The 27,024-nt window shown below is 41.5% G+C and overlaps 1 protein-coding gene across 5 annotated transcripts in view; it reads right to left on the reverse strand.

Moving 5' to 3' along the window:
* The window catches only part of grm8a (glutamate receptor, metabotropic 8a), a 252,609-nt gene that overhangs the window by 146,183 nt on the left and 79,402 nt on the right, over nt 1-27,024 (reverse strand). For 4 of the 5 annotated variants that reach the window (XM_046379333.1, XM_046379335.1, XM_046379334.1 and 1 more), the window contains exon 3: nt 23,027-23,243. The exons of the other annotated variant lie outside the window; for it this stretch is intronic. In XM_046379333.1, the coding sequence (XP_046235289.1) occupies nt 23,027-23,243 (217 nt within the window). The remainder of the gene's footprint in view (nt 1-23,026; nt 23,244-27,024) is intronic. 5 annotated transcript variants of the gene reach the window in all.

The following is a 27,024-nucleotide window of genomic DNA, read 5'->3' on the forward strand; positions in this document are numbered from 1 at the left end:
TTGGGCAAAAAAAAAAAAAAAAAAAAAAAAAAACCAAAATGAAGTCAAGTTTGAGTAACAGAAATGTCTAACACCCAGTGGCAGCTGTTGCCCTTTTCTGTGTGTGTACAATATACAGTATATACTATAAAGCTGAAATAACTGACGCATATTACAGATCGGCTCAGTGCACCACAGACAGCCTGCAGGTACGGGACTGGTGTTACAACTGTTTATGTATCCTGTCAAATCAAATGTCCTGTGGTGGCACGATTGTTTATGTACCCTGTCAAAGCTGGGGAACCATGGAATCACTTTCACCTTGCAATAAAGACTGAGACCTCCATGAGAACCTACATCTCCCCCTGAGAGGACTGAAATCTCTCTGTCCTATAGATAAACACTTCGTTCCTACCTGATAATTTCTTTAACTGCGTGACTGTCTGTTTCAAACTCAAGCGTGAAAGTTCAGGGGTGTTTTTGTGGCCGCTTTCTGTTGTTGAGGATGATGAAATGGGTTTTACTCGGCGCACTGACACTAAATAGGTTCGGTGTTTGTGACAAATAGCCAATCGCATGCAACACGGACAGATGTAGAGCAGGCTATTTGAGAAGAAAGGGGGCTTTATTGATCCTTTTGGAGAAATGAGGTCAGTGCAGTGCGAGAGAAATCCATGTCAAAGACTCTAAGCAAACAACTAGCATATTAAACTAAGCATTACTTTGAAAAAATGTAGCATAACAGCAGTGGGTTTGTGGTGGCATACTGTGAAGAGAGGGGAAAGAAACAATGCCTTTTTTTTATCTTAAAAAGAACAGTTGCACTAGAAACGTGAACAATAAAACACAAAACAACAGCGACACCTGACAGTGTTGATGCTGCCAAGGCCACAGAGGATTTCTGGAGGGAAATTACAATCAGTATTGGGTAAAAACCTAAGTTAAGGGTTTTGTCACCACCCGGTCTTGAAACCTCAGTATGCGAACGACTCTCTGATGCATTACTGTCGTCACACAGAGGTTTTGGAATTGATTTCTATTCACAAAGTGTGCGTCATTCTCCCCGTGGCTGCTGTGCTGAGGCACATGGAGACATCTGTCTCTCCAGGGAATCTCTGAAAGAATTCCAATGCAGTTAGTAAGCACCTGGATATTTCATTCATTATTCATAAACTGTGGTTTAACAAAAGTACGTGCATTTACTTTCCTATTGCCTTTATTACCTATTTTATTCGTCACTCTTAGATTGTGTTAGTATTTCATATCTTGTTTTGGTCGTTGTGTGAAACAAAGTCTGCTCTACAAAAGCGTAACTAAAACGTGAATGATGACTGAGGTGCCTGAAGCTATGTTCACTGACTTCAGAAATTCCAGCTGTTCTTTAGTAGCACAATGCTTTGAATTTTCTGAATCACAGAACAAATGTCTCACATCGACTCAGGACTGAATTTGCTTGTCTATTATATTTCATCGTTTTAATGCAAGGCTATGTCTGACACAAAGGGAAAACACTCACAATGGAGGCGTATGACAAGCAGCAACACCCACAGGCCTTTTACATTCACTGACATTCACCCTGCACATTAGCCTATCCCGTCGTCATCACCCGTCTGTAGGACATGTGCTGGTATTAAGTGACAAGTGTTAATGCATCTGGTGTACTTTGCACTTCAGGGTGTGCTGGTACATACAACACAGTTCTTTTCAATGACACCATAGCAATCAGAGAGAGTTATCCGGAGACACACTTTTCTGGTCAGTCGAATACATGCAAGAGCATATATCAGGTAGGTAATCTCGTAGGAGAAAAATGTTACTATGACAACTTTCCTGAGGTTTACAATGCCGCCTTGAAGGTATATAAACCATGAATGTCTTGGAGTTTGATTAAACCTTAAAACTTGACTGCTTTCAGATTTTGTCTTCTGTCTGCCTGTACCCAGTAACAATACGCCCACACCAGCCACCCCTCAGGTTGTTCTGCTATTGTGCTGTTGTCAGCAGATTGTGTGGCCACAAATGGGTGAATTTACTGTTTCCTCTTCTTCACTCATTCATTTTTGTAAAACAATGTTAGGTCCATGGTTTTTATCTCCTTTGGTTTAAAACTTTGCTGCAGGCTGTCCCGTGTGCATATCTGATACTGTTCATGGTGCTGTGGTGCATTCACAGTGCTGTAGGAATTTCCATTTTCTCCGGACATAATAGTGTCATGACAAAAAATAAACCTTTTAGACATTTGACATTGTTCACCCCAAACTAACAAATATATATATATATATATATATGTCCCTTCAGGCAACAGTAGCTAATCAAGTCATGCCAAACTTCTGATGAAAATGTCAAAATTCTGCTCTAATTTCCAAATTTTCTGCACTTCCAATCTGTCTTTCCAATGATAAAAGCATCTAAAACCTCCAACAACAGTTCGCTCTGCTCTTCTGACCCCAACAGAAAATTTATAGTTTATGTGAAGTGTCCGTGTTACAACTTCACGCAGCCTGCTGACCCACTGAGACATGCTGGCATTTTAATAAAGTGGAGGACCCTGACACTTGACTCTACCGGAGCTCTGTTGCACTGTCTCAGATTCAACATCAATGTGATGGTACAAGTTAGGGCAGAAAACTTTATGAGGGTCACTGAGGTTGAGAGAGCAGGAGACAAGGAGGTTGAGATGAAGTTAAAAAAAAGAGAAATTCAGACAAAGTGAAAGAGAGAGGAGAAGAGCAGGAAGTGAGATCTCGAAAAATGCAAGCAGCAAGGGAGACTCTGGTGTTGAAACAGCTGAGCGGGCGTTGCCGTCGGTGTATGATGTCATTTTATGCCATGACAGGTGGGAACAGTGGGTCTGCCATTTAATGCCCAGTTCTCAAATGTGAGTGTACCAGACAGAGGAAGGATGGTAATGATGAGTTACTACTCTCTCTGCTGAGGAACATGGAAAGGGATTTTAAACATATCAGACTGTAAATCTAAGGATGCATTCCTTGTATTCAGCTGAAGCCACTCTTGAAAAACTCAGCTGTCTCAAAACTAAAAAAATTCCTCTACATTTTCTTCCGCATTTGTCTCCTTCTCTGTTGGACATATAATTCCAATAAGAGACATCAATCTGGGATAATTGCTTTAACCTACATTTATCTCTCAAGTGTACTTTAAGTGTCCAGAGTATTTAGGAGATTCATGATATCATAGAGCATGTCCTGCCACAGGCAGCTGAAGTATAAATTGGTGAGGACAGGTCTGCAGTGCTGTAGATCAATAGGACAAAGCTAATCTTGCTGTCAGTCAAGGATGAAGCTAATTCCACTGACAGTCAACAGTGAATACTTAATTTGCTTGGAAGACAAAAGAGAAAGGGCTCATCCAGTCGAAGTCAATAAGCTTGGGACTAATTTCATGAAATACAAGTGAGACAAAGTTATTCACATTCTGTGCAACAGGACGAAGGCAGTAGGCAGCAGAAGGGACCATATGTGAAACTTCTCTCTGAAAATCAACTGCAGCCTAGTGTTACTTCCAACGAGCACATTCTTAACTAAGCGCAATACTTAGTGGGGCGACAGGTTAAGCTAAAAGAAATCCAGGTACTATTACCACGCTGTACAGAAGCCACTCCCGGATACGGTCAGGGTTTAGGGTAACATTAGCTGCCTTGTCATGCTCCATGCCTTCCACAATATCGGGTTACATTGGCCAGACTCACTGAACAACTCTTTTAACATTAAAAGTGGAAACAAATCTAATCTCTATTTTTCTTGACTGAAGTTTGTTAAATAAGTAGATGTGCAGGGTTATTTTAAGTGTGAACAAGGTGGCCTCACATTTTACCTTATACTTAGGATGCTCTACATAACACTGATTATTGTTTTCAACATGAAGAGGAGGACATGCGTAGCTTTTGTCTTAGCCTTTCAGCATGGTATCATTGCATTGTAAGGCAGTATTTTTAACCAACTTGAGGGCCCGACATTTGCTTAATTTGCTTAATTAATAAAACATAAGAAACCTAGTTTGTTAGACTAGATACTCTATATGGCATGCGATGTGGCACAAAGTGTCACTGAAGGGTCACTTTAGATCAACAAGAAAATGCTTACTTCATTCTGACTTATGACTAATGGGAATATACTTGGTCTATTAGAGGTCAATGAAATATGCCTGGTCTCACTTTTAGTTCAGATAGTTCAGAGTCTAGTGTGGAAGTCCGGAGACAGTTTTTATTGTTTGTGGTGTGTTCAACATATTACTGAAATTGAATTTCATTGGTATTCTCCTGGAAGAGGAACATTACATCCTTGCTCCATTTATAGTCTGACTATAGCACCTGCAATTGACTGCAGGGCTAGTCTGTCTCCACTGCTGGTAAAACTGAGAGAGAAAGTGAGAAGTGGAGGCGCTGATGAGATTTCTATTCCCTCCCCACATTGCTCATCCTTCTCACTCTACAACTGTCTGTCTTTTACTGATTTCTCTCTCTGCTTCTCAGTCTTCCACTCATGTCCGTTTCTCTTTTTCAGGTTTGCAGTTGCGGGTTTAGTAAGACAAAATGCAGCAGCAGCTCGCAGGAGCATCAGCAGGCAAACCACAGGTGTTTGAAACCAAACGCCTACCACATCCCGCTTCAACAATCCCCTGGTAACAGATCAGACTGGCTCCATTTGTTTATAGCCTGCTCAAGCTGCAATACTGCCTTGGTCTGGTGATTAATTGGGCTGGGGGTGCAGACCATGTGTGCACTGTATTTTGGATGCAAGTCTGGTTTGTTGTATTTATGAAGAGATGAAACTCGGAGGATCCCTACAGAGGAACTGGGTCATTACAGCAGCAAGGAATACAGCAGATCTTTAATAGTATAAGGCCTGCTGCTGTAAATGGAGATATTGGACTTCTTTTTGTTTTTTTTTCCGGCATGGAGCCACAAGAATAAGAGCAGAATATGTATGACAGAAGGATACAAAAAGAAATATCAATGTAAAACAGGTACGCCGAGAGTAAGACATCTGAAGAGTGAATCATCGCTAAAGCAGAAAAATATTTATCATGTCTTCAGAGAACAAAAATATATCACCAGTCAAAACTGAAATCATTCATACCAGGGAAGACTCATAAGGAGTTTAAGGCAAAATCCCAAATGGTACAACTCTCCTCAATTACCATTTGTCCTCTTCTTTTCTTTAAAAACATTTAAAAGTAATCCTTGACACAGTTGTTAATGAAGCAGATTTAGAAAGTTTTTGGCTTCATAATATAATTTGCTGCTATAATCGTTCGTGGACTGAAAAAAATCGAACATGAACAGCCTTCTGTGAGAACAGTTTCATTTTGGAGACGGGATAATGATGCTCCGCTTTACATCCCTGTGGCTTCCAGTCAGAGTGATCATCGAGTTGTCTGTGCCTGGCAGTTGGACAGACAGCTGCACGACCAATTAAGCTCATTCAAAAGCCAGCAGTTTAATTAGTTGAAGGATAGTTGTTGAAGGTGCTCATTCTGAAACATCCATTGTGAAAAACAATTACCTACAATAATGGTAATTGTCCAGTATATCTCAAATTACACCCAATAAAATGTTACATTTTGTAAACCTAAATTATCTGACAGAATTCCAACCTTAATAACTCATCTCTTGCATAATCAGATTAAACCATCAGTCAGAATTACATCATCTTGAAGGAAGAGCTGCTACATCTTTTGGAGTATCAGTATCTTTTGAAAAAGCACGACAGAACAGCCAAGAACTGCTAAACGTATTCTCGTTGTACTCATGTGTTCACAGTTTACAATCCTTCCACCAAAACCTACCGGCAGCTTCTCTCCCTGCTTGAACAGACACATGCACACACTGGGAAATCACACAGTGCAGGGCGGTGTGGAATACACAAACGCACCACAGAGCGTGTGCAAATGCGCACAGACGCACACACCCACTAGTGTAGCCACATGAGGACATATGGTCATACCCACCATCGGGGAGGAAGTATAATACAATGAGCCAGAAAAGCTTTGGCAAGGTCTACATGTTATGTGCGTGTGTGTGTGTGTGTTAGCACTCAGTGTGGTGTTTCAGAAATCATCGACCCTTCCATTCCATGAGGAGGCCATTTTGCCTTTACACCTCAGTGAATATATGACTGCAAACTGGTGAAACAGACAGAAGGGAAAGAGGGAGTGCCTCAGCTGAGAGAGGTAAGGGTAGAGAAAGGTTGGAGGGGGCAGAGAGAAATAACACATTTGACACAATGGAGGGGAGGAGAAGAAAGCAGAAGAGAGGAGAGGAGAGGAGAGGAGGCTACTGCAAGTGTGTCTAAGATGCACCAAAAGAGAAAGCGACAGAGAAGATATTGGGGGACAAAAGCCTGAGTCTGTGCGTATGCGTGCGTATGCGTGCGTATGCGTGCATATGTGTGTGTGTGTGTGTGTGTGTGTGTGTGTGTGTGTAGGCACAGGTGTAAGTGTGTGTAATTTGCCTAAGCCTCTAGATTTGTCTCTTTGGCGTGATTCTGAGGGAACACAGGGCTTAAGGCCATCGCACTGCAGGGAAGTCTGTCTGCAAAGAACTCATGTATGGGGCCCGCGTGCACGTTAACGCTTGTGCATGCTGACATATGCATACGAAGACGGCTGCACAAAGTGAGCAATGACACTTGCACACGCTGGCTGCACTCATACTCATCAGGAGATATAATAAGAGTAACCTTACAGGTTCACAGATGACAGAAGTGTTTGTACACTGGGCTCTTTGTGCTAGCTTCCCCACAGGGTACAACACTATAATCTGTGGTCTATTTGCTTTGTCATACATATGAACTGTATGAAAACAATGTTCCCCTTAAACACGTGATATCTGTCTCTCAGAAGACGTATCAACTTGCTTAGAAAGGCTTAGGCTTAGAAAGTGCCAAAACATCTAGTGAGAAATGACATTTTAACAAAAGAGTCCATTTTCAAATTGAACACGCACAAAAATCTGGATTGGATGTGAGAAAATTTCACACCAAAAAAATCTGCATCTAAGATCTTGACTTGCTTTATTAATCCCACAAATGCGTTTGTGCTCCCTCTATAGTTTTTCCGTTTAATAGTCATCATTTGGTTTACTAGTTCTCTGCTTCTATACTCTCTCCTTCACTCATATGTCCTGAAGCTGAGGAGTAAGACAAGGAAATGTTAGAGTGTGTGAGTCTGATAGCATCTTGGGGAATGCAGAGTTTGAGCAGATTAATATGATCTAAATATAAACACTGCTAATCAGGACATCAAAATAGGCAGACAGAGACACAGATATATCCCCTTTCAGACACCCTTTTATGTGCACAAATACAGAAACTTCCATGTGCACAAATATGCATGACCACAGAGTTGCCTTGCTCAGTCTGTCGCTTTCATCTCTTTCATCTTTCAGGCTGAGAAAACAAGTTTGATTAGGAAACATTCAAGGGCTTCAAAACAAGCGAGTCATCCACATCCCATGTTTTACATTATGATCACAGATTCAAAACTAAAGACAAACTACAAAGCTGTGTCCAAACAAACTGCAGAGGTGGCGTCAAGTGAACTGGTTTAAGAGTCTTGGATTGTCGTTAAAACACAAAATTCTGGAGTGTGAACAGAGTATAGGACACTAGTTATACCCACACAAACAAACACATACCTGCAGTACAACACACACACACACACACACAGTTTGAGATAGAGACACACATGCAAATTGCCTGAGGTACTCCACAGAGAAGAGTTAATAATGTGACCTGCTGAGATGAGATCTCATCATCACTCATAATAGGGTACTAATACATCATTAGATTAAGATGCATGTGCTGATGTGTGTGTATGTGTGAGTGTATGCGTGCGCAGAGACGGAGGTGGCGATCAAGAGATGGACTGACTGCAGACTGACTGCAGGAGAGAAGAGAGAAGAGAGAACAAAAAGTAGGACTGCAGAGAGAGAGAGAGAGAGAGAGAGAGAGAGAGAGAGAGAGAGAGAGAGAGGAGAGAGAGAGAGAGAGAGAGACAAAGCCATATATTTTTCTTTTTCACCAAATGCTTCCTGCATTTTGCTATGCTGTAAGAACAGCCAGAGGCATGAGCATTGTGAGTCCAGCATCGACCACCACAAACAAACACACACACACACACAAAAACACAGAAGTAACAAAAGAGGCGAAACACTGCTTGTTGAGCAGCACATTTCCTTGTATTTTCTACCTCATGAATTTAGAACAGGGTCAGAGTCTCCAGGAGAAAAGGGTTCACACCATTTTTTCCATGCTAATTTTCCATGCTTGTGAGGACTTTTTTATTAAACCAGACATATTTTTGGATACCCATTATAACCATAACTCACATAAAAACATTTTAATTCTGATTTAAATATGACTGAAACCCAGCCTTTACCCCAAACAAAACCTTGCATTGGCCAAAATAAGTCTAAGCTTAGCAAACACTGACACACGCAGACCACACTGCCAGCACATTTCTGCACGTGGGAAGTAAGATTAGAAGAAACCTCTCGACGACGAGGGACACTCTGCTGGAGACAAGATGTGACATCATAAACTTTCTCCTCCACAAACAGAAACTCCACGGTGCTGTCCCTGCTTCCCTGCCTGCATTCCTCCACCTCGTCGTCTCTTGCTGCCATAGCAACACAGCAGCCAAATCCAAAAAAGAACACATGCGAGTAATGAAAAATGCCTAAATAAATAATTTGGGAGGAATAGATTTAGAAGTCAATGCATGAGTAATGCTCACCTTTTTCATTTTAACCAGATATTACACTGGATGTCTGTCTGTGTTTAGATGCTTCAGGTGCCCAATTGTCCAATAAATAAAACCTGATATATATCAAAATAAAAGTATCCACAGTTGAAATGGGAGCGCTCATTAGCTCCTGTACTTTATGCATAGAAATTACTTGAAAGAAGAATAAATACATGAATCATGTATTCCTTTAATTATATTCCCGCATAAATTAACATATTAACCTCAAAATCTCACATCAAAGGATAGCAATTTTGTATGTGCATGTGTGTGTGTGTGTGTGTGTGATAGAGAGAGCAAAAAAAAGAGGGGGAGCATCAGAGAGGGAATGAGAGAAATTCGCAAATGAATAAGAACTGAAAAGTTAAATACTAAAAGAACGAAATGAGAGATAAAGTTTGAATAGGCTGACTCTGTCTCAACATGTAGAATATACGCATGCATGATACAGTATGTAATAAGGTGGAGATTATCTAAAGAATTAAATTAGTTTCACAAAGGGGACTAGGAACTCCCAACATGTTCTGCTCCACTTTCATTTTTCATGAGTGTGGTGATATATGGTGAACAAAAGCAAACAAAAAAAACTGCTTTTGTTTAATACAGCAAAGACATCAAGAAGTATAGCAAATAGATCCACATGAATGCACCGGTGCCTCCGCTGTTTTCTTCTGTTCCAACAAACAAGTGGTGGGTAAGCCAGAGCATGCTTCTTCTCTCTGTTTGCATTTCAGAAAGGGGGTCTAAATTCTTGTCATCAAAATCACCATGGCAACAAGATAGCAGTTTGTTGCTGATATTGACTGATGTCCCACCAAGTTTTGCAGACCGCAGTATGAACACTTTCAAGCATGCACCGTTGCACACACAGACCATTTTGTGCCAAAGTTCAAGGAATTAATTTTATTTATTTTTATTTTGAGTTAGCAAATGATGTGTAAATCACTCTGTTACACAGTTAATCAAACCTGGTATCATTCTAGTGTTCTAGCATAAATCGTAGCAGGGGTCAGTTTCCTTTTTTCTGGAGAAACTCCAGCAATTATATCCTCTAGATGACAAAAATAAATAAATCAGGATCAGCAACGTTGCCTGGGTGCACCACTCCCCTGAAGTACAAGGTACAGAAGTAGGAGGTTAGTAGTTCAAAGTGTTGAGGCCATAATCACACCATCTACAGCACTCCTTACGTCACTCTCCACTGCCTCTGCTGTAACTGCTTGAGCCTTGCCAGGCTCTAAAGGGTTTATACGTCAAGTTTAATCTTAAAGTAGTCTGTTAGTCTAAGAAAGCAGTCAGAACACCAAAATTTAATTTAGAAGGGTATATCTTGTCAAAAAATACTGCATATATTATAAGAGCCATTTGAAATCATTAATCTAATTCTACAGTAATGTCTTAACAGTTAACTATTGTTGTTACCATTAATAACAAATGCTCTTCTTTTATAAAGCGACACATGAGTGGAAATGTCAGTGTGTAATTTAAATGAGTACCAGCGCTTCTTTTTCGGTTATCCGAGCCACTTTAAGCTCATTGAACAGTTGTGTGTATCAAAAGATCTACAGTGAAACAGTAAAAGATCTACAATAGAATATCATTTTTAATTGCCTGAAGCTGCAGGATGCCAGTGTTTGTTTATCATTTGTCTCCCGGGTTTGGGCATCCAACGTGGATGTTCCAGATGTTTGGAACTTCCCACCTGCTCGTGGACATAATGAGAGGAAGTGAATGGATCATTTTAATTGGGAGTGTGTCGTCAGGTAATAATTTAGGTTCAAGTTTGACTTCCTGTCAGCAGTTAACAAAATGCTGCAACCTAGACCCATTGAGAATGCTAATGAATAAAAAGGTGTCTGTCGCAGGGCTCCCTCGTTTAAATGCAGTAGCCATTCAGTAAATTAAGCCATTACAGAATGTGTAATGAGTTAAAACGTTTTATGCTTCTTGCTGCTTGTGTGACCTCGTTTCCACCTAAGAGGGCTGATGGGTAAAATACCTTCTGCACTTTTACGTGTACATCTTCCACGAGTTATGAAGAGTGCACAGATTTAACGCAATGAGAACAGAAGGGGGATGGTTTCAGTACAGATATGTAATATTTATGTCCACCTCTGTTTGACCCATGCTTGAATTTTTATGTATTTAAATAGTTTAAGTATTGTGAGTGAGGTACAGTGTGCTCAGCAGATGCTGCAATCGTTTCAACCTGACGTGAAATTTTCATGACCTGTAATGTTTAAGTAATAATACTGAACATGGCAGTGAAATGGGTGCTTAATGTGCATCTGTACAGAATGAGCATCAGATAAATGTAAAATTAATTCCTTGAACTTTTGCACAAAGTGGTCTATGTGTGTGCAAGGGTGCATGTTTGTAAGTAAAAAAAAAACAAAAACAAGATGCAAACACTTTTGTTATTTCTTTTCTCATCTTTCATCATCGCAAACTTGGTAGCAAACAGGCTTGGTGGTAAAGATAACAAAAAAAACCCCAATGCTGTCATTTAAGTTGACTTCATTTATCTCCATCCCTTTTCCATTTTGTCGAGGCTTTTCTCTTACCTTTTACAGTCTTCTGCCTTTCGTCACATGAAACAGTGGAGGTATTATAAGTTCGCAGCGATGAATTCCTCACTCACATGTTCACATTCAAACCAGATGCCGTATTCAGTCTGTGTGTGTTTGTGTGTGTGTTCTCGCCCTGCGATGTCTGTCTGAGTGCATGGAAAACATGTCCATGGTGATGTTTTCAGACGCCGTCACCAGCCGTTAAGGCTCGACAGTGTTCCCAACAAGCGGGTGCAAAGTCACCGCACCAGTCATAAGCAGTCAAAAAGTAAGATAACAATGCACGAAACAGCACATATCAGACATCTGAAAATGATCGGTAGGCACATGATCTTCCCCTCGAAGAGAAAGCAGATAACTTCAAAAGTGAGTATGTAATGCAGCATGACAAGAAAGTCAGGCTGAAAAACTTGTGAATGTCTTTCAAGTACCTTACCTCTGCCAAACTACCAGACTTCAAAATAAATTTTCTTCAGAATATTTATCATCTATTTATGCAATTTTTAAATCTTGTATATCATGTATTGAACTTGTCTCCCTTGTGAATAAACTATGTTTGAGTTTGAAAGTCTAAATTAAAGTTACATGAACTCAGTGTCAGTGTCTATCACTTGAACCGACAGATCGATATGAACTGATTCATGCTACATTCACAGCATCTGAGCTTTCAGTAAAGGGAGACAGATAGGAAAAGGAGAGATGCAATAACAGGCAGGCAGTGTTCACCCAAGACAAATTAAACACACTTTGTGGCACCGGAACCACATAATGAAAAACACAAAAGCAGCAAATAGGGAGGAAGAAGTGGGAATACAACAAGAGGGAGAGAAGGAAAAAACCAAGTGAAGATGTAAGGCCATGTCTAAGCCTGCATAAATTCCCATTTCTCTTTTGAATAATAACAGTTTCATTGTGAAGTGAAAAATGGGGAAGGCTTTGGTAAGTGGTGAAACTTTTAAATCCGTGCTTCCATGCTGGCGGAGTGGGAATAAATTACTCTGTCAGAGTCAAACTATGGAGACACGGTTACGTTTGTTAGAAAGGAGAGTGTTGGAAAAGCTTCCAACCCTCAGCCATTACCCATCATTTCTCAGGTTCCACTGCCAAACCCCAATACATAATTGGGTCTGTGCTACCTCAGTCGCCATCAATGGTACATTTAGATGTAAATATGAGGGGCAGCCAATGTAAGAAAAGCACAGGAGTTTGATAGGTGAAACTCTACTGGCTTTTCTTTACTACAGCTGAGGCTGCATTATGAGTTGAGATCATATGGCATCTTTTGTATGCATTAGATGAAGAGTTTTCCTTAAGGATACTGTGGAAAGATGTACGTCTGTGTACTTCATCCATCAGTCTTTCTGTCATTCAGCATTTAAACAGTATGGGTCTCTCCTTCTCTTTCAGCTCGCTCAATGTTCTTTTTTTCCCTTGCCTTACAGTCAATATGAATTTGCATCTCACAAGCACTTGATTATTCCATCTGCGGCAGACATCAACATCAACATACACACTGAATTCCTGAAGTGCAGTTTCTGTTTCATATTCCACGAAACAGAAGCTGCACTTTAAGAAGTGGGAAGAAGTTTTCAAAGTTGCAAACAAAGGCTGGAGGCCCACATGGGAATTGCGCACCATCTGCTCTCAGATGTGATTTAAGCTCTGTGTTTAATCGTATATCTTTGTCCATTTCTACTCTGTGGGCTCTCTGAAGCAGCAGAAAAGTTTTAAAGATGATATGATAAACAAGAACAAAAATCAAATCTGATTTCTGTGTATAAGAGTCAAGTCACAAGAGCTGTGGGTCTTTAATGCGTGAACTGCAGAACCGAGAAATTCGGTTTTACAAAACAATTTTACTTGAGTGCCAGTGTGAGAATAAGATTTTTTACACTTTTAAGGTCTGGGGACAGATATGGATGGATGATAGATCGTGAGGGAGAACAGAAAGGCCAGGAGAGAGAGATGTGGGAAAAGAGGAAAAGGAATACTACTGTAAGAAGGAGAGTGCAGGGGCATGTCTAGAACATTTGTACTGTTCTACTGCAGGAACAGGAGAGTGGAATGAATGAATGGATGGAATGAATGGAGGATGGCAGAGCAACGAGCGAAAAAGAGAGAGAAGAAAAAAGAAACGATAACAGAGAAACAAAATCTTAGGATGGTTTGACAGAAATAAAACAGACAAAGACGCAGATTGAGAGCATCGATTACTCTTCCCACATCCCGGCACTCCGGCGATCTGACATGGATCGTTGTCGAAGCAACAATGCAGTCGCAGAGCCGACAGAGTTGTAATTCTGCCCCATTCACTCCCAGCTAATCAGCCTTTGCCAGCTCACCATCCATCAGCCGGTTGGGCTATGTGTGCAAGTGTGAGTGTGGTTGTGTGTGGACAAGCGTGTGTCTGTAACTGATGAGAAGCAAAAGATAGAAGGACTATCTGAGTAGTTGTCCGTGCGCGAATCAAATTTTGATTTATTAGCAGCAAAGCAAAGAGTAACAGAAGACACCCAAACTAAGTTCATCAGTGCTTTGGGTGGGGTGTGTGTGTGTGTGTGTGTGTGTGTGTGTGTGTGTGTAAAGACTGGCCACAGTTCAACAATGTTCTACTCAACAGAAGAAGAGTCCTCCAAAGACTGCAGTTCAGTTTGAACAGTTTATACTGTTTTTTTCTTGTAAATGCAACCCAGGTCTATGAGTCAGTGAAGCTCTCAGAAGTGCCATGAATTACATCCTTTGATTGTACAAAGAATACTGATTTTAAGCAAAGTGAAGTTAAGCAAAGAACATGCAAAATATTAGATTTTCCACAGCAGTTATTCAGTGGTCAAAAAAGATGCCCTTGAAACCATACTTACTCTAAATCCCAAACTTGAAGTCATGGTAGGCTAAAACTGCTTTTATTGTTGTTACTTTTTGACATATACACATATGTAGTGTATGCAAACACTGATCACTTTAGAACACTTTAGAGCGGTTAAACTACGTTTGAACACTTTTGTATGAGATTTATCAGGCTTAAAATGACCAAACAAAAGCGGAAGTATCGAGCCCCAACAATAAAAGTAAGAGGTGATGGCTGCTTACCTGCCAAACTGCCCTGCCGGCGTCTTTCTGGCTCACTAATTACTGGCTGTCACGGATCTTTGTATTATTTATTATTTCCCCCCACTTTCACGCTGAGTTTTTGGTTGTTGAATTTCAGCATCACACTTTGTTTGTAGTGCATTGATTCGTGTGTTCCTCCAACTGTTTGCTGATCGGAAAGAAGGAGTCTAATATCCTCAGTGATTTTGCATCTACATACAATGGCTTGGATGTGATCAGGAGAGAATGACAACATCAAAGTTAAATTCTGCTTTGATCACCGACTGTAAATCTAATTTCCTACAAATGACGCTTGCAGCTTAAAGCCGTTAAGCTATGCTAAGCCTTTCTCCAAAATCATCCAAGTGACATTTTTTTATTATGGTGAAACTCGTTTTTAACAGTTGCAATGAAAGAGGATTGCATTTAAATGAGAGGAAGTGGAGTTAAACACTTATATATATCCTGTTCCCACATCTGTGTCTACTGTACTGCAGCTTTGCGTTGGTGCTGTGAATAGTACAGTATAGTACAGCACAAGGTACATTTTTCTTTCTGCAGGGCTTCTAGCAGTGCGCTGCAATTAAACCTCCACCAGATCTGAGCATCGGGAATTTCAGGAGAATCCATTTTCTGAAACGTAGTTAACGTGATATTGACGAAACAACAAAAAACTGAACTAAAATGTGAGGGTAGTACAACACCCAACTCCAAGGATTAATCCATCTTCACCATCATCAAGAGGTTGCGAGCATGATTTCATTTAATGACTCAATGATTACCTTTGAGAGAAAAAATGAGAAGTGCATCGTGAACTTTCTACATCAGCGAACTTCGCCGATAACAAACGAGACCGACTGACCGGCATACACTGCAGCATTAAATTGAATGCAGTAAAGAAGGTCTGTTTCTATGCCTGATCAGCACCTTGGACAGCGATGGCTTTCCCCAGAGCTGAGCATGCAGCAGAGAGGACGCTCCCCGCTGCTGCAGATGTCACGTTAATAACACAGCCGAGGACTCCGCCTCCCCCTCATTTTGTATTCTAAAAACGCAGGAGAGGGTCATTTGCTTTCAAAACAATTAATTCATCTATGTAGTTATCTTTTTAAAGAGGCGCTAGTCCTTAATGGTTTGGCCCACAGTATTCTGGAGCCAACAACTGAAAATAGTGTCCTGTTATCTATCCGATCAATACAGAATCGATTCTCAATTCCACTGTGACATTATGAGATGGGAAGAGAAGCTCATCTCTCAGACCTACTTTTTTTTTGTTTTAACATGATTTTTTACAACACACACTGTTCTGTAAGGGATTCTTCACCAGCTCAATGTGTGCATGTCTGTGGTCACATGTATACAGGAGAGCCAGTTGGTTCGTTTTGAGTTGGCGCACTGGGATTGGACTCTCAAAGCACCTTGACGTTTTAGAGTCAAACAAGTATTCTTTTTTGCGGTGAGTCAGCCAACATCGCTTCTTGTCATGTATTTTAACCGTGACCCCAGAGCCCTTCTGCAGAAAGAGATGAAAACCTGAAGGAAAAAAAAAAACAAAAAACGATGAGGAAGGAAAAAGAAAACACCTTAAGTTACTGGAGCAGAACGGTGAAGAGGCTTGAAAGTGCTTTTAAGTTGTGCAGGCAGATTCCTGCTCCCTAAAAAAACACACACACTCACATCAAAACACAGACAACACACATACCTTCTCACATAAACACTCATAAACTCACTTACATACACACATGAACATGCATCATTTAAAAAAAAAAAAACACAGTAAAAATACACTTACACCTTGGCAACACAAGCTGAACAAACACACAAGATGTGAACACACAAACACACACCTATGTGTACCAAGTAGTGCAGCAATATTGCTGAAATTACTTTTGGGGCTTAGCAGCAACTGACTGAGCTTTTTTATTTTCTCTCTCTCTCTCTCTCTCTGATCTCTTGGTGGACTCAAAGAGGCCAAATAGGGACAGAAAATAGAGGACACACAAGCTCACACTCACCAATACCCTATTTCTCTCTCTCTATCTGTGCGTCTGTCTGCCTGGCCTGTATACACTCTATTGCTCTGTCATAAGGGAATATGAGGAGTTCTCACCTCTGTCAAGAAAATCACTGGACTAGAAACAGGCACTATACATCACACTGATAGCACAGAGCCATGTACAGTAGAAGCACTACACCACGTTTCAACATGGTCAACCACATGCATAAGCAGATACAGTAAGCAGTACGTGATGCACTGTGAGCATGAGTGGAAAAACTTTAACTTGGTGATACGATTCCGCTCAAACAAGACAAATTTATGTTTCGGGCTACATGGCTGTGGAATCTGCTGTGTAATATACTGCACATCAGCAAAACTGCTTTGTAGGAGGCAAATCTAATTATTACTTCAATTCTCTACCACTAGTAATCACCAAGACGTGTCTGAAAATACTGAGGTGGTTGAAAAAGCGTCGCAGGAAACCCTAGAGTTTTGTGGAAATCAGGAGGTAATTTCTGTTGGACTTTATATTGGGGCAGGTGGGGAAAATTGCTAAAAATGGCCGTTTTAGCTTGGATGGGAGGAAATTCACAGAGCTTCTCAGGTAATAATTACCATCTCTAGATGTCCTCTGGCAATACTAATGCCATCAGCAGAGGGCTGTTAACTCCTAATAGATAATGTCAATTCCACCCAGGTGAGAGATTGGCAACATAAGGCTAACATCAGCAGGATCATAATAGAGTCTAGAGACTTAGAAAAAATCTTAATGAAGATAATTTAGATTTTAGAGAAAAATCACACAAACCATTTTCAGCATGGTGAGGAAAACAAAACTGTACACGTTTCACTCCAAGAAACAGGAAAGCATACTAAGTGTGCTCACCCTGGACAAACTTACTCACAGATCCACAATAATACACATATACATGTTTTTTTTAATAAATACCAGGACTCAATATTGTGAGGACGAGCAGACCACAAACCCACAGCATAAACAAGTCTACAGGCGACTGAGACTTTGGGGCCTTTCATGAAGGAAAACAAAAACAGCTTCACAGTGAGATGAAAACCAAGGCTGGCTCAATTAGTTACAAATGGATGGGCTGATGTTCGCGCTCCCTGTGAGCGTCTGCACGTGTGGCGGCGAATGGCATCAGTCTTACGTTGTGAGGGGAGTGTAATCAAGGACAAGAAACAGAGAGCTAAATCGACCCGAGGGACACACGTTGTCAGCTGAGTGTGAGTTAGACAGAGCGTGTTTGTGTGGCTTGCACTTTTGTTGAGCGTTTATCTGCGTTTTTGTGAATCTCTTTGTGTGCGTCAACTTTCTGTTCAACATAATCACTGTTATTACTGTGAGGACTGACTCTCACCACAGTAAGATCTTTAAATACACGTATTACACACTTACACTTGTACTAATTCTTTGTATTCATAATGCATGTCGTAATGTAGCATAATCACATTCATTTCCTAATATTGTTATACTGTGAGAGCGGTGCTGCAACTGTGCACACGAGTTACATTAACTATAATTTTTAAAGCGCAAGCTAAGTGATGAGTGTGGGCTAAGAATACTGTGTAGATGCCTATAAATAGACAGATATTATGTGTAATATGCATCACAATGCATTTCAATTACAGTACAATTCCTCTTGCCTGAATAACACAACATCAGCCAGTAGCAACACACAGATAATGACAAGGGCCGACTCCACGGTGTAGGGCAAGAGCGGACTGAAAGTGAACTAAAGAGGCAAAGCTAAGCAAAAAGGGAGAAGATTAGTTTAGAGCCAGAGAACTAATTAAATGAATCCAGAGATAAACGTTTAATTATTTTCTCTCAGCCCTTTTTCTCCTGCTCATTTTCTTCCCCCTTCTTCATTAGCGCCTTCCAGAGCTTCTGCAGAGCGGCCAGTGTCAGGGGGAGGTGACTGCTCTGTGCCGGTGAATTCAATCCACACACACACACACACACACACACTGACACAAAGTATCTCTCTCACATACATTCATGCTTGCAAGCACATACACCCTTCTTTCCCACCGTCTGCAGTGTGCCTGAATGCAGATGTGGTAGTTTTAATCCCACATGGATTCCACGAGGAGGTGAGGAAGGGTACTGGAAGGAGAAACGGCCGTGACTTGATTTAAAAGATCCCCTTGTTGTCGGTAAGTACGCTGCCACCTCTTGTTTTATAGTACAATGATCCATATGCTCCGAACACAGCTCGATATAGGATGCTGTAGTCTCTACGGTGTGGCAAGGCTCAGCACCATATGCTGCAAGTTCCACAGCGAGTGTCGACAGCAGGGTGGCATAGGGAGTAGGGGGGGGCCACCCTTTAGCTGCAAAATCTGGGATGGAGCTTCCACTGACTGAACAATAAAATGAAACACTACCTGGTCTGGACACACTGGTCTACCTTCTAATTTTGAACTTTAAACTTGAATAAATATGTTTTAGTCACAGAGTTGATGAGTGTCAGCAAAGAGACAGATTTCCCATTGATAATAGTCTCTTTGATATATGACATGATTCACATTTTACCTCTAGAAATGGACAACTACCTTCCTATGTGACCTTTGAAACCATTCTTTGACAAATCTCCCCCAAGTTGACCTTTATGCAATTATTTGTTCATTAACCTTTGATCATCTGGCTACATCAGCTTATTGTATACAAAAGCAAAAACATTGCATTATGTGATCAGTTTGTGAACGCTTACTAATGATGAGTAAACACTTTCACTCTGTGCTCGCTGAGCTGTGTCCGTTACTAGTTCTGCATGACTGGAAAGCCATGGCTGGGGGCGACCACACACACGCTGCATGCACTGCAAAAGTCACGGCTAATATACCGAGCAAACCGCAAAAAATGTTTTTCAGAACATACCCCTGGATAAACACAGGATAATGAGAGACTTATCGTGAATCCTGTTGCAGCATTAAAGAAACAGAAGCGGGTGGGGGTAAACAAGCCGCGCTAACCGGCAAGTGGCAGTTCATGCTTCTGTCTAACTTCTGCCACGAAATATGTCCATGAGATCCTGCAGGACCTGCTACATGCAGTGCATGCTGAAATGTTCTCATATAAAATCCCACTGAAAGAACAATAATGTCATGTGTTTGCAGTTAAAAAGTGGTGTGACAACCGCATAATTTAGCCGCCATTTGGAGACTGGCGTCTTCAACAGCAGCAGGGTCTGCATCCATTCATGTAGTGACCTCAAATCTAAAGTTATTTCAAGTTTTGTTTTTTTCTTTTTCTTTGTTGCCAGAAGCGGTACTTTTGAAACAAAAAAGATTTTGCTGACTGCTGTGTGGACCTGGCTGAAAAATTAGCTGTGCAGAATTTTCTACAAAACTCCTCCTGGGAACAGAGCAACACGGGAGCTGTGGAGCAGCAAACATAAGTAGGACATATTCGGTTTCAAAGACTGCGCGGGAGAAGTAAATATTTAACTTTTTCAATGTGTTAAATAAGAGAGAGCACAAGACGAGTACAGAGAGACGTGACTGGGCAGAACTTTAGGGCACTAACACTTACGTATACTCTATAACCCGACTTGTGCTAACAAGACTTAAGTACCTTCTGTGAAACTTTTTCATGGTTACATGCACACACTCAAATGCGCACACATGCACACACACACACACTGCCAAGAATCATCCGTGAACGATTACGCACAGATTATTATGGATGTTTGGTATCAGTATGCAGAATGCTTTATAAGCTGGAATCATTACACTGCAATCACAAAATAATCGCCAACAAATTCCCTGTGGCTGTGTGTGTGTGTGTGTGTCTGAAGACATCCACCTGTGTATATATAAGTCTGTATGTGTATGTATCTATGTGTGTCTACAGTGGCAGGAAGTGCTGTGCATCTATATTAGGACCCTTATCATGATTCTGCTGCTGTCCCCACCTTCCTCGTCCCATTCTCTGTCTCTCCCCGTCCGATTCTAAACTATCACGCATACATGCAGCCACACACAGTGAACTCTTCATTACGTTTTCCTCTCGATCTTATGTTCTCTCCGGCGCTCCACCATCCTTTCATCACCTTGGTTCTGTTCACATCCGCAGAGCCGCAGAGTAAACAAGTGACTGACTGCTGTCACAGCATGTAGCCCTCCCACACACACACCCACACACACACACATAGAGGGCAAAGAAGCGCACTATCTGCTGACTCCCACAACACACGCAGTGCTGAGGACTGCGTTACCCTTTACATTACCACTGACTTGCGCACACATCCGGGTGCACGCGCTGATCTGACACCGTGGTAAACATCTATGTGCTGACTGCCACAGCACACAGCCCTCGGGCGAGCCGGCTCCAAACAACACACAGAGACAGAGATGGACGGGACAGGCATCAGCCCAGCCAGACAAGGAGATGTCATCTGCAACGGCACGAAAACAATGAAGTAAAAGGAACGGAGGGAAATGCTGGAGTGAAGGATCAGCAGCGAGCGATAAAAATAGAAACATCTCAGCTGATACTCTCTCAAATGGATTCTTTATGTGTCTTCAGTCCTGTCAGTCTGTAAATATTTGTCAACATCCAACATGATGTGTTTTCCAATAAACATTTGAGACATAAACAGGGAACCCGACAGCATTTTGATCTGTCAATATCACTTGGAGGGCTTTCTAAAGTGATTTGAGGCCACGTTCACCCAAAGTTGACGCTCCAAGGACCACAGGGACCCTGCTTTCAAGCCTTACATCAAAGCCGACAAGCAACCCGTCTCTCTGGGTGTTTCTCCTTTTCTGTGTCTCGGTGACATTCATTTAGTCTAATTTACCCTCATCTCTCTTGTCACTATCTAATGAAGGAGTGAAAATGTGAATTTTACTCTTAGGCTTTTTACTATTGGCAGGAGTGTCAGTAAGTGAAGGTGACAAATTAAAGAAAAACATAGAATAAATGAATGGAACATAACAAAAGCAAATTCTTCCGTCGAAGGCACCAGGGGTCACTGAATGGGTTAATGGGTAGGAAAATGATGTGAACTTAAATCTGCACTTGATGGCTATAGTAACGGCGAACGACTGACGCTAAAGATGTCCCCAGAAAAATTAATTACAGTCTCACAGTCTGATGTGAGAGTTCTCATTGCTTATGTCCTGGAAAATTATACAATTTTAAATAAAGCATTTTTAAACTTGTTCATAACACAAAAACACACTTTGATGACTCACTGGCTCCCACAGAGCGGAAGTCGGTTGTGAATGTTGTGAAAATCATTTACACTCAAAAATATAAACATAAGACTTTTGCTCCCATTTTATGTTAGAATTAAAGATTCGTGTTAATGCACAAAGAACACTTATTTCTCCCATCTCTTAAGCACAAATTCCCTAATATCTGTGGCAGTGAGCATAAGATAATCCATCCACCTGACAGGTGTGGCATTTCAAGATGCTGATTAAACAAAATGATTACTGCAGAGGTGTGCTTTTGACTGGTCATAATAAAAAAAAAAAGTGTATTAAACTATATCGACTTCACATAATCATAATCGGTCACAGATGTCCCAAAGCATGGACTTCGCACAGATCAGAAAAACAGTCAGTATCTGGCGTGGCCACCATTTTCCTCAAGCAGAGTGGCACATCTCACACAGAGTTGATCGTGTTGTTGTTGGACATTGGCAGGAAGTGGAAAACGCTGTCGTACACATCAGTCCGGTGCAAACATGCTCAGTGGGTGACATTTCAGTTGAGTATGCAGGTCATGCATGAACTGGGAAGTATTCAGCGTCCAGGAACTGTGCACAGATCCCTTCAACATGGGGCCGTGCGTTATCATGCTGCCACATAATATGATTGCGGCAGATGAATAGTGTGACAATGGGCCTCAGGATCTCGTATCGCGGTGTCCCTGTGCATTCAACTCACCATCAATCAAATGAACCTGAGTTCATTGGCCCTAGCTCAGGCCTGCCCATACCATAACCCCACCGCCACCACGGAGGACTCGCGCTCACAGTGTTGACATTAGCAAACCACTTGCCCACGTGATGCCACATGAACACTTCATCATCTGAAGTTTGACAGATCTGCTGTGGTTTCAAAGTTATGATTGGACAATATTTGCTTACCAGCATATTAAACCCAAAATATTCAAACAATAAAACAGCGTAATTCTCCTTAAATTACACAAAAGCCACTCTTCATGGATCATATCCCAAGAGCAAAGAACAGCATATCGAAGTTATTATTTCCTAATAGTGGAAACGAAGGAGCAAAATTGCCTTTTAACAGGCTTTTTCTCTTGTGGTGGTAAAACCATTCAAATCATAACATATGGAGCAACAGACCAGTAAATGCTCTGTGTGTGTGTGTGTGTGTGTGTGTGTGTGCCTGTGTGTGAGGAGTTGTAAATTTTGCAAGCTAGAATCACAAATGCTTTCTAAAGGTAGTGTCAGTCATTTTCCTGAAGACTTCCCAGGAGCCCCACATGGAGAACCACTGGTCTTCAGTGGCAAACCACAGCACATCACACCAGTCGGGAAGAATTGGAAGACGCTCGCCACACTGACGAGCTAATGTCCCAACAAACAAACAAATAAACAATCAAACAGTAAGGCAGAGCACCTACCAGTTTCTCTGGAGATCTGGATGAAGGCCTCCACGCCGCTCTCCCCGTAGTTGCCCTCTGAGGCCAGTGTGGACACGTAGTTCCACTCCATCGCCGTGACGATGTCCATCATGGCTTGGGCCTGGTAGGAATCGGGTGGTACCACGCGGGAGAAGAAGTCGTAGCGGCTGTTGTCACTCAGCTCTGGGGCTGTGGAGGCATAGCTTATCTGGGGGATCTGGAGAGGGGAAAGGGAGAGAGAAAAGAAGACACTGAGGAAAGGATCGAAGGTGAGAGGATCAAGTGTAAAGCAAAAAAAAAAAAAATAGTGTAAATTAAGTGTCATCTCTCTGATTTTTATAGTCTGCACATATTTATCATCACTATGGATTACTGACAGAAAAGAAAACAGCCCTTTGTTTAAATAAAAAGGTGAGTCAGACTGTGGTAATTCTTATCTATTTTACATTTTAATGCATGTTTTTATAGGATGTATACGAAGAGTTCACATATCACTTCACATATCCTGCAGGATCGCTGTGATTAATAATTCTCTGGGATGTGAGGAGAAGTTGTCATCACAAATGTTAAAATTCAGCTGCGGTGATGTAGACTTACTGTTGGCTCAGAGATGAGAAAAGAAACCAACAGATGATGCGAGAGTTGAGGATACGGAGGAGAGTAGCAAAAGCGGCAAATAATTGGGAATCAGAATGAGGCATGAAAGTCATTTTTCAACGTCAGTGTCATGGCCGACAGATTAAGGGCAGAGAGAAGACGATTTGACGCAGGAAGACGGGCACTAAAGAGACAGCGGAGGGACCAGACAGGAGGACAGACAGACAAAAAAGCACAACAGGAAGACGGGAGGATGGAGAGACAGGGGTTGACAGACTGACAGGAGACATGTACGTACACACACATGTATTGCTACTGAGAGGTAGCGTAACAGGCGGAAGGTGTTAGATGGCTGACAGGCAGATTGATTTTACGCCCGACAAAGGGGGACAGCGAGGGAAGACCCCCGTATTTGCCAACACACACACGGTGGACAGATGTCTCATTGGCATTCATTGGAAGTAAGACGTAAGTGCCAATCTAAACCAAAACATAAGGTGTGTCAGCTGTCTGTCTCTTAGACAGAACCACGGCCTCTCTCTCTCTCTCTCTCTCTCTCTCTCACACACACACACACACACACAAACGTCTACAACTGCTGAACACAGCAAAACCCATTGGTACTGCATGAAAAGTTTTAAGCTGGAGTGTGTTTGTGCGTGACTGGAATGTTTCTGAAGCCCATCACTCACTGTCTTTTCTTCCTTTGAGCGCCACCTAAAGGCCCTGCCACCCTGCGCCTACACCTGTCTTTGCCATTTTAAAAGGTCAGGAATGACTTCAGGATCTTCTATAATCGCACTTCTTTGGCGGTGCTGAAGCACTGCAGCAAGCGGGAGTAAAGTAGCCCCAAATTGTCGGACTTTGCTTTCTCGCTCCAGGAGCTTGTTTATGGAAGAGATGTATGTATATGACTTCTCTGGCCTGCGCCAACAACAAAATTGAATTCTTAACCTGAGCTGCAGTATTAATTCACCTCCTTGGGCACAGGCTATTGAAAGATCAAACAGCTAATATATTTCAGTTCCACGACAGCGCTCAATGCACATCGTGGAGTGGATAGCGTCTTTTTTATTTTTTTTAGTAGTTGGATATCTAATTTTGGATCGAAAATGTTTTGTTCTTTTGTTTTTCTGTTTTGTGTGTTTATCAACCTTATATTTTTGTCATTTTTTTTCTTGTTGGGAGTTCACATTTGGGACATTACTGTTATTGGTCCTCTCTGCCAGCAGAATGCAATTGGAAACTTTCATAAACTTCAGCATATGTATGTATAATTCATAGAGGACAGAGATAAACAAATGAAAAGAAAGATGGGAAAAAGATGAAAGCTGGGCCAGTAGAGCGAAACAATCGGCGAAACAACTTGCATGCATGTCTTTGTGGAACTGCAATATATATATATATGACAATGTGCATGTGTGTTAATGTGTATATGTGTGTGTGTGAGAGAGAGAGAGAGAGGGGGAGAGAGAGACTCCTCTCTTTCACTTGTCCTTTTACTCTCTATGTGCATTTAAATAGAGGAATATGCATTTCAAAGAGAAACGAATGCATGGCTGTGGGAATATGAGATATCCGTCTGTTTACAACAACAATAGGAAAGTAACCCTGTAACCTGGTCCAACCTGCTACTTTGATCTTTTGTTATTTTGCTCTACAGCTGGGAAGCTGGGAAACTGAGACCTATGCAGACACAAACACACACTTGCGCACACCGCACAGTCATCCTCTTGTCTTCTTTCCCCGAGTCATTACTGAGTAAGAGCAGGAAAAGCAGAGAGAAACGAAAACAGGGAGGGGAAGGGGGGAGAGAGAGAGTGAGAGAGAGCTACATACACATTCAGAGATATTCAGTATTGTCTGCTGCAGGCACAGACCCAATACTGTCTTCCACACCCACACCTGTGCTTTCTAAAAATGAATATTTCTGCAGATAGCTCCATACTCACACAGCCACAGATCTCCCAGACACACATGTGCAGGCACAGAAACCTGCTTAGACTTAGCACGTCTAATGGCATGTGACATTTGAGTGTTGTAAATCATTCATCTGCTTGCGACTGACTCCAGCCTTTTTTTCGAAGCAAGCAGCACTTGAGTTGTAGTTAGAGGCAGGAAATTAACGGCTTGGTTCCCCCACATCACTAGGGAAGAAGATTATACCTCCAATCCCCCTAATTCCATTTGCTCTAATGAATATGTGTGTGTGAGGGGGGGAAATGGAAGCGTCTGTGATAAAAAGCGAAAGGGTATGTGTGTGCTGTGGAATGTGCAGTTTCAATTAGCACTAGAGACACTTTCTCGCTGTCAAACACACTTATGAATGAGGCAAGATACTGTTTAGTTTGTTGATGGTTTGCACATTGCAGCAACCATCCTCAATCAAACTCAGTCAGTCAAGCTGTTCCGCTTGCATGGACTCGCAAGCAGCATGTCAACATCTCAACAATCACTGGACTGATTGCCATGATTTATTTTTTTTTTTTTTTTGTTCATACAAGTTCATGTTCCCCAGAGGATGAATCCTAATGACTTTGACGATTCTCTAGCGCCACCAGGAGGATGATATTTGTGACTTCGAATGAAATGCCTCAGCAGCTATTGGACTGTTTTTTTGTTTCAGCATCATCAACCCAACATTTCATCAATTCAATGTCAAGCACATCGCACATGTTCATGGTCCACAAACACAGAAGTCATAAGATTTCCGGCAGCGGAAATTTTTAAGTTGAGAAACATTTTGCAACTGTATAAAAAAAACAAATGTTTGAGACTGTTGTACATGCACTTACAAGCAAGATTTCTAACAAACTAAACCTCACACAGACTTTTAAAGTACACAGACAGCACAGCATTGATGTCTTTCAATATCAATCAATAATAAAGACATGCTGAATCTGCGATCCTCCCTTTGTCCCCATGGTTCTCCACATTACTAAAATTCTACTGTGCATGAAATCTTAAAAGCTTATGAAGCACTGACATGTTCACTCTCTCTTCTTAGCAGAGACAAAATGTGTCTGAACCAGCACTTAGCTCCTTTACATCTAAACTCTTCTGACCCTCCTTAGAAGCCTGAACTCGTACCTAACAAACGACAAACACAAGCTAATCTATTTCATGTAGTGTGGCTGCCACTGAAAGCAAAGATCCTGCAAAGATATTAAATCTTTGCTCTTTTTCTTAAGTAGAAAAGTGATTACAATGAAAACACAGAACCGATTTCCCATGGTCATAAAATAATAAACATTAATTCTTAATTGAACTGTTTCCCTCCTCCAAGCAAAAACTATTGAAAAAGCAGAGAATAATGTGTTTTCCCTGCATGACAACAATCAATGCACACCAGTAGGCTGATGATGTCTCAATTTTCTGTGCGGCGGAAAACATTTGAATCA

This window comes from Scatophagus argus, chromosome 22 (genome assembly GCF_020382885.2).
Source record: "Scatophagus argus isolate fScaArg1 chromosome 22, fScaArg1.pri, whole genome shotgun sequence".
Lineage (NCBI taxonomy): Eukaryota > Metazoa > Chordata > Actinopteri > Scatophagidae > Scatophagus > Scatophagus argus.